Below are 14,834 nucleotides of genomic sequence, written 5' to 3'. Positions count from 1 at the left end.
TGGTGATAATGTGCCAATCATCAAGTTGCGGCGGGCGTCGGAAGACGGGGCTCTCCTCTCCGGCTGCTGTCGCCATGGCAACCTCCTCCGGGGCCGACTCCTCCGTCACTGTGGAGGCACAATCGAGTCAGGCGTCAGGCAATCGCCATCTGCACCGCTGCGCCGACGCATGAATCCTCTTTACTTGGCCGCTCTCAAGGATTTCTTTTCATCAAAGGGCGCGTGCATGGAGAATGTTCATTAGCGTGCACAATCACACCATCGTGATGCGATCTGCGCGCAGACGGCCACATTTGCCAAATTGTCAACACCTCGGCAGAGAATGTGTGGCGTTTGTCATTGTCTGCTGTCTGCGCGTCAAAGCATCGAAATGGATGCAGCCTCCGTTCACACTGGCATTTTCCCTGTCTCAACTGCAAGAACTGGGGTTAAAAGGAATACAGTAAGCCGTCCTTTATTGCAAGGATCACATTGCGGAGCCCGCGATAAACTGGGTAGCAACGCGGCGAGCCAGTATGCAGTATATTGGATTATTGAAATTGATGCTGTATTTTCAACCTTCATGCATACACTTGATAAGCAACATAAGAGTCTATGCATGTCAGGTGCAAGGACTGCAAACTCATTCAATGGGATCCAGCACACACCTGCCACCATTTAAAGCTCCTCTGATTAACAGCAAAGAAAGTTCAGCTCTTCTCGTGGACTTTCCTGCCAACTATGGCGTTCTAGCAGAAGCCTGAAGGTTTTGGGCCAACACCGACTGCTATTGGGAACGGTTGATAATCCTCTCCACTTTGTCGAAGCTGGGGGGGAAAGAGCCCCGAGCATACCTTTTGGAAGGATTGCCAAAAAGGTCAACCGCGCTTTCTTCGGATTGGATCACGTTTCGGCTTTCGCGCCGCCCGTCTGAGGCAAATTTGTCCTGCTTTCCCGCGCATGGCCGGAGGCGGAACGTTGCTTCCGACGTCATATCGGAGTCGCACGTCGGAAATGCCAGGGAGGTAACCTGACATTTGCTGGCCACGCCCCTTTGTCACCATGCGTCTAACGAGCTGGCACGTTGCCTGCGTGGGTGTTTCTCCTTCGCTTAGCAAAAACAGATTTGCTTGTTAGCTTCGTTGAGCGGCGTGAAGGCTCTCGCAATGTCTGGCGACCACTCACTCCGTTGTTTGCCTATACGTGCCCTGACATTGACCAACGACCAGTTCGCTCTTGTTGTCCTTGAGGTACGATAGTGGAGTGTAGCGTTGTATATTTATAGTATGTTGTGCACGTAACTCATGTTTGCTGAAATAGATGTGCTTTCCGACCCTTGACATGTTGCAATTCGCGTTATGATGCGCTCTGCCGTGGGAGTGTGTGTGTCCAAATCCAATTAAGAAGTTGTTCCGTCCTTCCTGTCAAAACAAAATGTCATCACATGCCGGAAGGTCAGTTGCTGGGTTCTCTTTTTCTTCTTCTTCTTCTTCTTCTTCTTCGCCAAATCAAGTTTTATGGTTTGCAGCATATTTTCCGCATATACCGCTTACCTTTTTGTGGATATAAAGGATTTTATTACCTCTTGCTTAGTATAACTTTATAATATCGCTTTTCCAAGAGTGTCTTTTTCTGGTTCTTTTCCAAATGGTCCTTCCGTGTCGCTCACGCCGTCTTTAGCATTCACGCCACTGGCGGGAGCCTCATGACCTTGCGCAATACACAAGTGCCAGGATGCGGCGGCGGCGGCCATTTTGCATTCACACAAAAGCAGACGGCAAAATTGTTATTTCTGACTTATGTCTTCATTTGGGAAAGTGTCAGAGCAATTGCACGCCTTTATCGTAATCAGGAATGTATGACAAGGATGCAACGGCTTTAATGAGTAGTTTGGAGCATTTATGCATTTGTAACTACAGAGTTTCCAAGGCTACGCCACTCACATGTTTGCCTTTCCCGTTTTGTACGCTTGTCTTGAGCCTTATGCAAGAAGCGTCTTTGAGTGGGCCGCCACCATTTGCTCGGTCAGTGGGTTCTATTAACCGTACTGCGGCACGTCGTTATCACTGTTTAGGATTGTTCTGCCATCCAAGTTTTACGAAATCTGTTGTCCATTGGGCTGCCACCAAATGAGTGTCTTTATCTCTATTGATTGTCTTCAAATTTGAAATTGTCAATCACTTTTTGAAAATCAGACTTCAAGCACAGCTGTTTCATATGGGAGACATGTACACATGGAAAGCCAAGGCAGCATAAAAAGACGGCTAAATTAGAGAAGGAAAAAAACACGTTCATTTATTTTATTTATTTTACAAGTGTCTTTACCGTTATTAATGGTATTGCATGACAAAGGCCCGGGCATATGTGAATATGGTGTATGTTTCTATCTGTGTGAGCTGATGATGTGCATCGTGTGCCTTGAGGGTTTTCATCCTGAGCGGTGGCGAGAGATTAAATGTAATAAGTTTCCATATTCATGAGCTGGTGTGCAAGCAGCTTATTATTCATTGTCGTGTTCACGTGTCGCCGCACTGATGAAGGCACACCACACGAAAGCTGACACATGCTCCAATGGAGGCATTTTATACTTATTATTACAAGTGTGAAGCGGTGTCACTGTTAACGGCACGGACGGGACGGGACGACTTCCGTGTTGTTGAAAATATCTTTTTTCAACGAGTGCTGGAAAAAAAATATTTTATTTATGTTTCACTTTGCCACCTGCAATGATTTTGCACGGTTGCGCCTTGAGATCAATTTGTTCTTTTCCAGTTTTGCCTCATTTTTTGCTTCATTTCCATGACCGTTCTGCTGGTCCTGGCGGCAGTGTGACGCGGATATACATGGCGACAGTCAAAACGTCTCGGTAATATTTGTCATTCTTCGCAAGAATATTTGTAACTTAACTGCTGCTAAAAACAAACATCAACCCCCAAAAAAGGCAGATGGGCCGCCTGCTGCCGCAGCTGCTGCAGCACAGTGGGCGCCGCTGTCTCAGCCGCGCTATTTAAAGGCACAACACACGATATGCGGCATTCCGATACAATTTGATCAATTACGGCAAAGGCGTACTCCGCTGAATTTCATTTTGAAAATCAATTCACTGCTTTTCATTCAATGGGTAATGGGTAAAGAAAAAAATGTTCTCATAGCGTTTATGTTTTATGAAGCTGTTTCTGGCTGCCCCGTTAGGCATTTTTCTCTTTGCCAGTATGCAAAAAGTGTTTTTCAGTAGGCGGCCACAGTTTGCCAAAGTCAATGGCGTCCAGCAACAAAGATGCGGTGGAATTCAAGTCCTTGTTCATTGTTCATTTTTTTTTTCCCCCATACAAGTTGAAGTCTTGTTGTTCGGACGACATTTGCGTTGGACTGCCGTGAAATGAGTGTCTTTACCTCTCGTAGAAATTTGAACACGGGCCGTGATTGGCCCGCGGACTGCATTTTGGCCGTGATGTTGTCCAAATGATGTCGCAGGGACTCAGAAAGCCATCTCTGATTTTATTGTGCTATTGACAAGTGTAATTATCACACACATTGCCGTCGGGACTGAAAAAGGCATCGCTCGATAAACGCTGATCTCATAATCGTTTTTTGGACGTTTTCTTCTTTCTAAAGTCTGATTTTCAAACTTGCTTGATTGGCAGGTCGGATGTGCTGAGGATCTATTTTCACTTCATTTCGCTCTCTGTGCTGTGCGGCAAATAGCAGGTAGTGCTGCAAAACAAGTGGTGCGTTATTAGTGAGGCCCATTAGTGTGTCTGCCACCCCCGCATTTGCACACACACGCAACACAAAAGGCTAAGTTGTGATGTAATAATCACAAAGGAAAGGTGACATTTTTGTCCAGCACACACGCTTCATTTGTTTTCATGTTAATGTCTGAAAACAACAGAAAAAGCTCCCAGCTGTGTCCGTGTTCATTATTCAGCTTTGACCCGTGGAGCTGCTTTGAGCTGCTTTGGCTTTCACCACATTGGCAGCACACAACATGCTTTGGTTTTTTTCTTTTCGCGTTTTAATGTCTTTGTGTAAATCCCAGGCAAGACTTTGGGAAGAACACAATTGGTCCCAGCATGCGTACCTGGATTAAAGGCGACACTTCATAAAGCGCAGACGATGTGAGGCGTGAACACGCACACACACGTGTCATAGCGCGTGTTATGCGTCACCCTCCTTCGTCGTCAGGTTAAGTGCCTAATCGGCGGCTTGGTGCGCGCCATCATCGTCATCGTCATCATCAGGTGTCGGCCAAACATTCTTCATGCTCGTCATGCGTGTGTGTGCGGGTGTAGATGTAGGCGTGGCTGTGTGTTGGGGAGCAGGTGTGTACAGATGTGTGTGTGTGTGTGTGGCCATCTAACGAGGGCATTTAACACAAACACACGCACATTCGTACGTTTGTCATGTTGAGTGATGGATGTGAGCATTAGCGTCTCATTAGCGGCGGGCCGGAAACCAAGATGGCTGCTGGCAGACGAGCGAGCGACGGCCGGTTTGTGTTGTCCGTTATGCAAATGAGGCGGGCGACACCTCGTTAGCGTTTGCTCTGAATTAGCTGGCGGCTTGAATCGACCCCATCGGCAAGATCTGACAAATGACAGTTTGACTTTGATTGGGGATTTTTGATTGATTGTTCCACTTTCACATATTTATGTATATTTGATGTATTTTATATTGTTGTTGTGATATGTTTGGACAGACATTTATTTGACACACATAAAAAACGATGATTGATTATCACGATTAATTTTAGAATAGATTTGAATGCGTTTTGTCATTACACGTGAGGCAAGTTTTTGGGTTATTTATAGTGTGCAAGACTCTGATCAAAAGCCTCACCTCTAAATCCCTAAAACGACCCCTCCCCTACTCCTAACTCCTTAATTGTAACTCAAACCCATTTAATCCTAACCCCAATCTCTCCCCAACTTTACACCCTAATCCCAAACCCTAACCTGTAAATTCCCAACCCTAGCCCCTTTATCCTAATCCTAACTCCCTCATCCCAACCCCTAAACCTTCAATCCCTAATCCTAATGAGCTCCATAACAACCTGATCCTAACACTAACCCCCGCTCCCTAATGCCATACCTCTAAATCTACCGTAACGCCGCCTAACACCCTATAACACCCAAATTCTTGTCAACCGAAAACAACAGTTAACACTGGCAGCAGACGGCACTTTGGGGACTTTTGCACCATCACAAGCCTCACACGAATATGATCTTGTGTGACATCCCTTTTTTTTTTTTTTCCCCTTTCCAGAAAACGTATCTTGAATCCCAAACAGTGGCACTAGTCGCTGTTTGTTGTATGCTACCGGCAGCCTCCACCTGGTGCGCCCCACCAGCTGCGTGTCAGCGTCACGACGCAGGCGCCTCTCGTTATCACAGTTGGCCCCATCACAGCTTTCAGCCAAATTCGACACCGCGCCCCAAGACGGCATCCGTACGTGTCACAAATCCACATCGTAATCGTGTGTTCAATGAACTCATTTCGAAAATGATTCCGAGGATTCGTTGCCCACCGTTCGCATGTTTATGAATGAAATATGCCTGACGAGCGCCACGCGCACACACGCTGGATCTGACTGCTCCAATTCGGCAAAATCACACTCGGCCAGAGGCCATCAAATGAGGACTCCGCCGCGCGCGTCTCCCGGGAAAAATCACGATCCGCCGGTATTGGTGCAGTCTCCGAAAATAGGATCCTTGATGTGACATTTTTTTCCCCTCCCTGCACCTTTGCTGTGTTTATTGTCAAGACGCCACTTGGAGCAGTTACACAACCGTTGTGTGACTTCCTTTTGTCGTTTTTTTGGGCTTGTTTTGTGTTTCCGTTGTTTTGCCGCTTGTTTGTCTACTGGAGCTCATCCACAGAGCACATTCTCTTGCTCGCAACACTTTTTCTTCCTCCTGACAGCTGCGACTTTTTGGTGAGCCTCAGCGAACGCGCGCGCGCACGCACGGAGCGGAGATAGTGTGTCTATCAGAGAGCAAGAAGCACGACAAGACAGTGGAGAACACAGACGGCGCTTGTGTCAATCTCATAAATCAGACACAAAGCCACAGGGCGCCTGTCATTTCTGCACAAATGCGATAACTGAGTGTGTGCGTGCGCGCGCGCGCGCGCGTGGCACTGCGGGGCAGCATGTTTCTCACCATCAAATGGAGACAAGCGATAGATGCAAAGACCCTCTGGCCCAATGGCTTTATTGACTCCATCGCGAGCGGTCCCTGCACACTCTTGTTATATTTACCATACATTCCTGTGTGCACTAGTCAAGTATCATTGTGTGAGGAGCACATTCTGTATGATCGCCGTGTTGTCCTTTCATTTCTCGTTGGTTGCCCCAATTCACACAGTTTCCACATTTCCCAATGAAATTCATCCCATTTGAAAAGCGGATATTTTCCAAATGTAATTCTTTGTCTCTTCTTCTTTGTCAATTCTTCTTCAAGCCATTGCGACTTCAAAAATGTTGGGCCATATTGTAGGAGAAACTATTTTCCCAAAGTGACACTCGTTTGTCTTGTTCACCGCTTGCGATGCGACATCCACGTTAGCTTAGCGGGCCGCCTCTTCTTATTCCGCGCGTTCCTTCTTTTTCCGGCATATAAAATTCAGAGGCGGCCTCCTCCACCTCATTTCAAGCCACCTCATCATCAAAGTTGTTATTCTGCGACCTGTGCTGCACCACTTTGGTATTATTACAAAAAAAGGAACTCTCAACAAACTCGGAGGCATTTGTTTCAGTTGTCATGAGAAAAAGCATGAAATAGGAGTATTTTGTATAAGAATTTTCGATCTCCAAAAATGGAAATAGCATCTTCAGAGAACATGTTGCAAATCTGTGAATTTCATTGGGAAACACATTTTTGCAGGGAAGCGTGATTTTTTTTTTTTAACAATTATTACATTTTGAATGATGACAGCTGCCAATAATTACAATCGGTAAAATGAATTGATTTCAAAGTAAAATTCAGTACGGTATGTCTTAACCCTACGGATCAAATGCTATGAAAATGACCCAAACATTTCCCAGAAAAGGTGTTTGTTTGAGTCTGCGGGGTGCAAATGGTACAGTATCACCGCTGCCTCCATTTGAGCCCAGAAAAACCCTGGTCATGATTGTCACATCTCAGTTTGTCTTCTGTTTGTCAGTCAGCACAGAGACACGTAGGGCAAGGAAGGAAGGAAGAAAGGAGGGAAGGAAGGAAGGAAGGCAGGCTTGCCGAGAATGACAGGTAATATGGTGTGAGAGATTTGGGAGTGTGAATGTGACAAACACATGAAAAGTGGATGAACAGATGCACATTGTGCGTGCGCGCGCGCGTCAAATCCAAACTATTTGACGGTGACAAACTTGATCCCAGAAACTCTGAGCGGCAAAAAAAGATCTTGGCGTGAAAAGAAGACGATCACATTGTGGTATTTCTCGCGCTTGCCGCGGCAGATTGATGGATTAGCCACGTCTGGATTGCGCGTCAATTCCGGCTAAGCCAAAAGCTTCGACACAAACGCTTTCGGAAGGATTCCAGCTTTCATCGAAGGAGGAAGGAAGGAAGAAAAAGTTTGGCTAAAAATAGAAAAAAACCCGCCACAAAACACTTGAATCTTTGTGTGTGCACTGTGTTTTGATGAAGGCATCACAAACGTGTGTGTATGTTTGTGCGCGCGCGTGCATGTGTATATGTGCATTCATGTGTCACAAGTGTGTGTGGCAATGTTATTATAGTTAAAATTCAAGTGCTCAAACTAAAGTCGAAAAAACTATTTTAAAATAATGATTTAAAATGTTTTGAAAACAATTATAACAAACGCAAACTACATTTTATGTTTGTAAAACAAAAACTGTAATTATAGCCACAGTGTTTGTTTTTGTTTATTAGTTTTGTGCATGAGCTGTTGGGGTTCATTTTAAATGTGTTTTTTTTTTTTTGCTGTTGAAGTTTGGCTGTTGAGAAGAAGGAAGGTCTTGGAATTGTAATTCACTTGATTACACAATATTTAGTGACCTTTTTTTCCACTCTTGCACTCAACAAATTACTCCATAGGTTTAAAAAACTTACACTAAAACTAAACTAAAGAGAAGCAAAAAAAAAAAACAACTCCCCCCAAAAAACTAAAAAAAAAATCCATTTTGTGCATCCATCTGCACGTCGGGCGGCCCCGCCTCCCCGACCACTCTTGTAGGCACAGACGCACAGATGCCCGCAGCTCGTCCGACACGTTTGCAAGCATCGCATTGACGCCGTGCGTTAACACTCATTCATTTCAAAAATCAGCCCATCAAATGGAAACGTTTGTGGGGCGCATAATCAATTGATTATAAATGTTTACTAACTGGAACGGCTGGTGTCCTCCCTGGCTGAGAACAGATTGCACATATAAATATGGCGTCAAAATATGATTTCAGGAATGTTAATGTGTCCGTGAGGGCGGCCGTCCGGCGTGTTTATTTATGACTTTTTTTTTTTTTACTGCAGCAGCTGCACTCGCTCATCTGTTGGACTTGGTTTACGTGCCACGCCAACCCCGCTTTCACGCCTGACAAATTTACAGTGGGAAAGCACAAGCGCAGCAATTTCTGCAATCAACACCAGTTTATTCCGTGAAAGAAAGAGGAGAGGTTGCGTAAGGTCTTGGGACTTCACACGGCAGACGACGACGATGATGATGATGATGTCACACTCACACTTTACACTGAGTCACCTCGTCCTCACACACATCCGATCGCTTGCAGTTAGGACAACTCCGCACTCGACGAGAACGAGGCACGAGACGCTTGCCGCTTGAGGAGAAATCGCCGGTGATGGCGAACACACTTGTTTACGGATCATGTTTACCGTCACCATTTTTTATTGCCACCTCGCGGTTTCACAGTATGTTTTAATGGAACAGCCATGCTTGAAGTCCTATTTTCCAGCGATGGGCATTTTGCGAAATTTTAAGCCGCCAGTGGACCCGTCCGTCATTCGTCACGTCGTCATTTTTTGGGACGAATCAAATTGTGATCGACCATCAGTTAAGTCCATCAGTTAGAAGTCTGTTGGTCCGTCCCAACCCCCAAAAAACGTCAGCAAAGCGGCTGGCTTTTAGTGACGGACTTCTGGAGCGTCAGTGACGGACTGACGGATGCGGTTAGGGACGATCACTTTCACTTTGGTCGTTTGTCAGTCCGTCATTTTTAAAAGGTGTCCCGTCAATGGTCAGCAAAACGGGCATCCGTCAGTGACGGACAGACGGAACGGGGTGCGTGACGATTACATTGACGGATGAAGTCAGTGACGGTGCGTCAGTCTGATGGAATGCCCACCTATTTTCACAATTATTGATGATTGAAAATGTTCGGCCCTAATAGTAAAGACAGTACTAATTGGGATACTCATTACGTGGCAGTCCGGTGCAAATGTCATCTGAGCAACAATTTCTTGAACATGAACAAAATAAACAATGATAACGACTACTCGTATTAATTGATTTTCAAAAGGAAATCCGGTGTCGACCATTATTGATCGCATGATATGAAAATGCCCTTTCCACTTACTTGAAACAGCGCCAACAAGAACAATGGCTAGTGAACCACGTGCTGCTTCACCCAAGAGTACATGCCGTAGTTTCGTCTGTTCTGTTTTCATTGTAACACGAAACATATTGTTTCATTAATACTCTTAAGAGTGCGTTAATCCAAAGTGAACATATGGCTCAGCATGAAATTGCTTCCACTGAGCGTCTAAGTTACGCTTATGCACACTGCGGACCACTTTTAATGTGCTCCTAAACACTATTGATCTGCAATCCATAACGATAAATATGAGAGAAGAAATACAAACAGCTTTCTTTGGCTCCTGATTGGATTGCAGCCTGGATGAAGGTGAAGAAACCAAACATGACATCACACACTCCAAGCTTGCTCCTGAAATAGCTGCGTTTATTAGTATCATTTTGTGGAATTATTGTTTGGACTGAAAGTAAGCATTTCCATGATCAAGAGTCTGCTCGTCTTTGTTGCATTCATTGAGCTGCTTTTCTTTCAAGAATTTGCCCGTATAAATGGACCCATATTTTTTCAAATTCATTTATCTCATGAAATGCTTGCTTTTCATTTCATTTGCTGGTAATAATAAATGAAAAACATCGATTTCACTTTGTTTGACTTAAAGGTGGTTTGTTTATTCAAAATTAAAGAAAAGTAAAACAATTTCAAACAAATTAAATTTTAATTTGTTTGAAATCTTTTTTTAAAATAATTGATTAATTCATTTATTGTCAGTAATATAATGCAAATTGTGAAGTAACAGTTGTACATTTGCATTGCGACATTTTTACTTATTTTATTAAACTGTTATTGTTAGTGGGTTTACAATGCAAATAAAATTTGTACTTATAAAAATGCACTTTAGTGCAAAACAAACAAAGGTTCGACTTGGCTGTATGCAAAGCCGCAAGCTCCATGCAATCAATCCAGCTTTGTGTGGTTTGTATTTAAATCAGTCATTCTTTCACATACCCCTAGAGGGCGCCCGCGTAACACTAGTGATACTCATAGTACACTTTGAGAAGCATGCATCTATGGGAAGCATAGCATGGCGTCACAATAGCATAATCATTTTGAGGATTCGCAAAACCTTTTTTGTGGGGGGGGGATCAGCCCCTAATAGGAGTTTTACCAGTGAACACCAAATTGACACAAAAGGGCCCGAACGACTCATTGACTTGATTTAACAGAAGCGCGACCATTTTGCTTGGAAGCAGCCATTTTGGGACCAGTCCAGGTGAATTTGAGGGCCCGATCATTGCTGCTGGCAGCTCGCAATGAATATTGCAATCATGTAAACACTGAAGCGGCATTAGCATGCACGCAAGTCGTGCGCCCAGGCAATTGATGCGCACGCACGTAGTCCCGCGCGCAGACACGCACGCACACACACCGAGCAAGCGAGTCATGTGATGACAATCGCAGCTGCGGGCTGAAGCTAGCAGACCAAGTGAGACATAATTAATTCCTGGTGTCGGTGCCGCGCTGGCCTCCTCCTTTTCATTACTTCCGCCGCGCACCTCTCTCGCCTCGCTCCCTCACTCTCTCCCAGCTCATAACCGCTTTAATTGAAGCCGTCATCGCCTTAATTGCTTTAATTAATCACCTTTCCTGCAATGACACCGACAGTCCAAAGCTTGATGAGTCATGTGACAGAGACACAGAGGTTAAAGGTCGACACGTAACATGTCCGGGAGCATGTTGAGGTGTCACGTCGTTGCCAACTTTATGTGAAAGCTTATTTGTCGGGTGGAACAGTGGGTTTATTGGCCGTCGATGAGGTTTGGCACCTCATTGTCACACCTGTAGTTGTAGTCTTGTTTTGCGTTCAATACGGATGAGAGTTTATGGCCAAAATAATGACATATGCGGAAAGCCTTCGCCCTGGGCTTTGGTTTGATATGTGACTTGATGTGGTTTTGTTGCACGTGCATTTTTTGCATAGTCACTGCTGAACTTCTGCCCGAGGCGATTACTTTATGATTGAAGCCAATCTCCGCTAAAAATGAATCCGATAAGCGACTATGCGTCCACCACCGAGTTTGTTGACGAGTGCATAAATACTGCAGTAAAATGCAGCATTTTTGTGTTTGGCCGCTTTGCTCTGGATCGCTGTGCAGATGTCTGAACTTGACAAAGAACCAGGACATTGGAAGGGCCTCGGTCAGGCTTTGTCTGACCTGAGGCCCCGTTTGGTGTGCGGCGACCCAAGTAGGCCTGCGCCCTTGGCTTCAGAGATGCGAGCAAATGTCTGAACATGCAAAAGAACCCGTTTGGAAGGGCCTTTTTCAGCGACCTGAGGCCACTCTGCTTGGGCAACGTTCCAAGTAAGCCTGAGTCCGGACTCTGTAGCTCTGGAAATGTCCAATTGAAAAGTCAACATCATCCGACTAAGACAACATATGTGCAGAATGTTTAACTGATTGCAAAACAAGTGGCACATTCAACACTAACCATGGGCTCATTTCAGCCAATTGGAAGCCCGAAGGGCGCAGAAGATGGAAAAATGTGTGCGCGTGTCGGACCTGAGGCCAATGGCGGTGGGCGACCATCCGAGTCGGCCTGGGAACTTCGCTTTGAGCTGCGAGCAAATGTCAGAGCATGAAAATCAAGCAGAGTTTGGAAGGGTCATTCTTTGTCGGTGTACGTGTCCGACCTCAGGCCACTGACTCCGGAGCAGCAAGATTCTCAGTCAAACTCAAGATTTGAAAACTCAAGCTAACAGATGGACTAAGCCAACGCGATGGTCACAATCCCAGAGAAAGTCGAATAAGGAAAAGGTACAGGTTGAAAAATTCACGCCTTGGCTGTCCTGCGACGTTCGACAGCAGGGATCCAAACCGACAACGAGGACCACCACCACCACCACCACCAGAAGCTTCGAGGAACATCTCCAGCGGCTCAATATCTGGTCTCGTTGCTGTCCGGGAAGCTTTAGATATGTCCTAATGAGGAATCCTTTTTCCGGATTGCTGGAAAATCCTCGGTTTGAATGGAGAGTCGACTACCTCTCGGATCAATTATGCGCAAATGCCTTCTTCGACATCTTCCGCCAAGTACTTGATGCGTTTATGACTCACTGGTGTTGTTTCAGCGCTTATGGTAAAGATGGCCTCTCACAAAATTCCAGTAAAGCACACGCTAGGAGATGAACGGTCGTTAAGGGATTTTCTGGCGCGCTCGCTAATATCAAATGGAGGGCAGGAATAGCAACGAGTAGGAAGCCAGTGCACAAGTTGCACATTAAATTAGCATACACAATGATGGTTTCACTATATGTTCCATGCTAAATGATCCCCCCAGAGCCTTTTTCATTTTAAACCCCAAAACGTTCAAAAGCAGGATGGGGTCATTCGAATTTAACGCGGCTCTGCACATATTTGGACTTGTTAAGTACTCTAATAACTCCATTTTTAGGGGACTTGTGGGGCAGGTTTTCAAGAAAATGTTGGTGGAGCTTGAAATCCTTTCATTTTTCAGGTGGATTTTTTGCCAGAAAATGTTGGGTCAGCTCCATATATTTTTCACCAAACTGTTAGATGTACATTTCTGGTTTTACATTTTGTGGCATACTTTTCCAGAATAATGGTTAAACTCAAAATCGTTTTACCTTTGAGGCATATTTCCTGAAAATGACACATTTTTGCACGTGAGCCGTGTTTTTCGAGGAAAATCTTCATTGATCTCTAAACGCTCTTCCCTTTCTAGGTACATTTTGTCTTTCAAAAACCTTAAAGTTAACTTAAACTCCACATTGCTTTTTTTCCTTTTACCAATAATTGTTTAACTTATGAGACATCTTGAAAAAGTATGATTGCCTCAAAATTTTAGACATTCATTTAACAATTTAATTTAGACTTTAATATACTTTCATTTCCAGCGAACGTTGTAAAACATCAAATATTTAGATTTTTTTTTTTTTTAATTAAAAAAATGCATATTTTTACCGAAAATGTGGGCTTAACTCTAAATTGTTTTTGTTTTTTTTAACAATAGTTTTCCAGAAGGTTTTGGTTGAACTCTAAATCATTTTTGTTTTGTGGCATTGGACACTAGATTTTCCACTGTAGTCATTGAGGAAGTCACTTGTATTTTATTGTGATCTATTGTTTAGAAGCTGATGAAGTGATCCAATAAGACGATCTTTACCAACAGTTTATTGAGCGGCGGGGCTGCGCTTGTGGGTGGGGGTTTCCCCGGAGGTGAGTAAATAATGAGCCCATCTTAACATGGCCAATCCGTCATTCAGGTGCAATGACATCCTAAATCGGTTACGTCAAATTACGCTGATGTGTGGCGGGTCCATGCTGGAAGCTTCAAATTGGTTTTATGCCTGTTTATGAGCGACGGCATGGTAATCATCAACGCCGCCGTTTTACCCGTTCTCCGGCCGCTTCTTGTGGGCCTGCTGCCTAAACACAGGATCCGCGGGTGGTCGTTTTGTGTGAAAGTCCGCGATTCAGAATGGGGCGGCTTGCTAATAGCGGCGACAGATTTTAAATGTTTCACTCTCATCTTATTGCAGGATACTGTGTGAAAAGTTCACCCAGCCGTGGAAATAGCCTCACTCGCTGGGTGCTGCGCGATGTTGCCAGCCATTTAGAGCAGTTTCAAGTCCCACACAATTGTGTGTTCTGTGACAGTATCTCCACCTAATCTACCGAGAGAAAGAAAAATAGTCTCTAGCTTATTATGTTCTTTGGTAATCAGCTGTAGAGTAACATGAGGTATTTTGACTCAAAACACCGGTTTCCCGCCCAAGAAAAGCGGCGAAAATGAGCTTTTTGTGAAAAGAAAAAGAGCAGAGCAATGACGTTGAGGCTAACATTTGATGCTTTTGCGATACTTCAAACAACAAAAGCAAGAGTGTAACAGGGCTTTTGATGGCAAGAAAAATATGAATTTATTTACAGATACACAGAAACTATAGCATGGCTTGAGTTACATCATCATTCACTCCATGGACTGCACCATCTTTTCTCACGATGCTTTTCTACTACCTACCGCGACGCATTCTGTTTGCATAGCGTAAGATGCCTGTGTTGGCATTTTTCTCCCTCATAATGGATGTGATAAGCTGAGATTGAGCCTCTAATCGTTATCTTCCACTCAGAAGCTGTGCTGATCGCAAATACAAAGCAACATGCGATATGTCAGTCCGTACAGTGGTTAACAAAGCTGAATTTCACAGACAATCTGGGTGTGACCTTCTTCCACGCTTGCCTGGACAAATATATTTGTGGTGGCAGTAAACGGTTGAACTTCTGTTGACAAATGAGAATGGCCGCAGCAGTGAATGAATGAAGTGCGTTTC

General features: G+C 44.6%; 1 protein-coding gene across 3 annotated transcripts in view; it reads left to right on the top strand.

Annotated features, from left to right (window-relative positions):
• Positions 1-9,143, top strand: part of LOC147140261 (coiled-coil domain-containing protein 172-like) — a 59,407-nt gene extending 50,264 nt beyond the window's left edge. For 2 of the 3 annotated variants that reach the window (XM_086044928.1, XM_086044929.1), the window contains exons 9-10: positions 7,144-7,226; positions 8,469-9,143. In XM_086044928.1, the coding sequence (XP_085901054.1) occupies positions 7,144-7,226; positions 8,469-8,778 (393 nt within the window). In that variant the 3' untranslated portion in view covers positions 8,779-9,143. The remainder of the gene's footprint in view (positions 1-7,143; positions 7,227-8,468) is intronic. The other variant, XM_086044927.1, reaches the window with a different exon arrangement.
• The last annotated feature ends 5,691 nt before the right edge of the window (positions 9,144-14,834 follow it).

This window comes from Filicampus tigris, chromosome 11, assembly GCF_054856515.1.
Source record: "Filicampus tigris isolate MCC_2025a chromosome 11, RoL_Ftig_1.0, whole genome shotgun sequence".
NCBI classification, from domain to species: domain Eukaryota; kingdom Metazoa; phylum Chordata; class Actinopteri; order Syngnathiformes; family Syngnathidae; genus Filicampus; species Filicampus tigris.
Note: the sequence above shows the minus strand (reverse complement) of the source record. Positions and strands in the feature narration are given on the sequence as shown.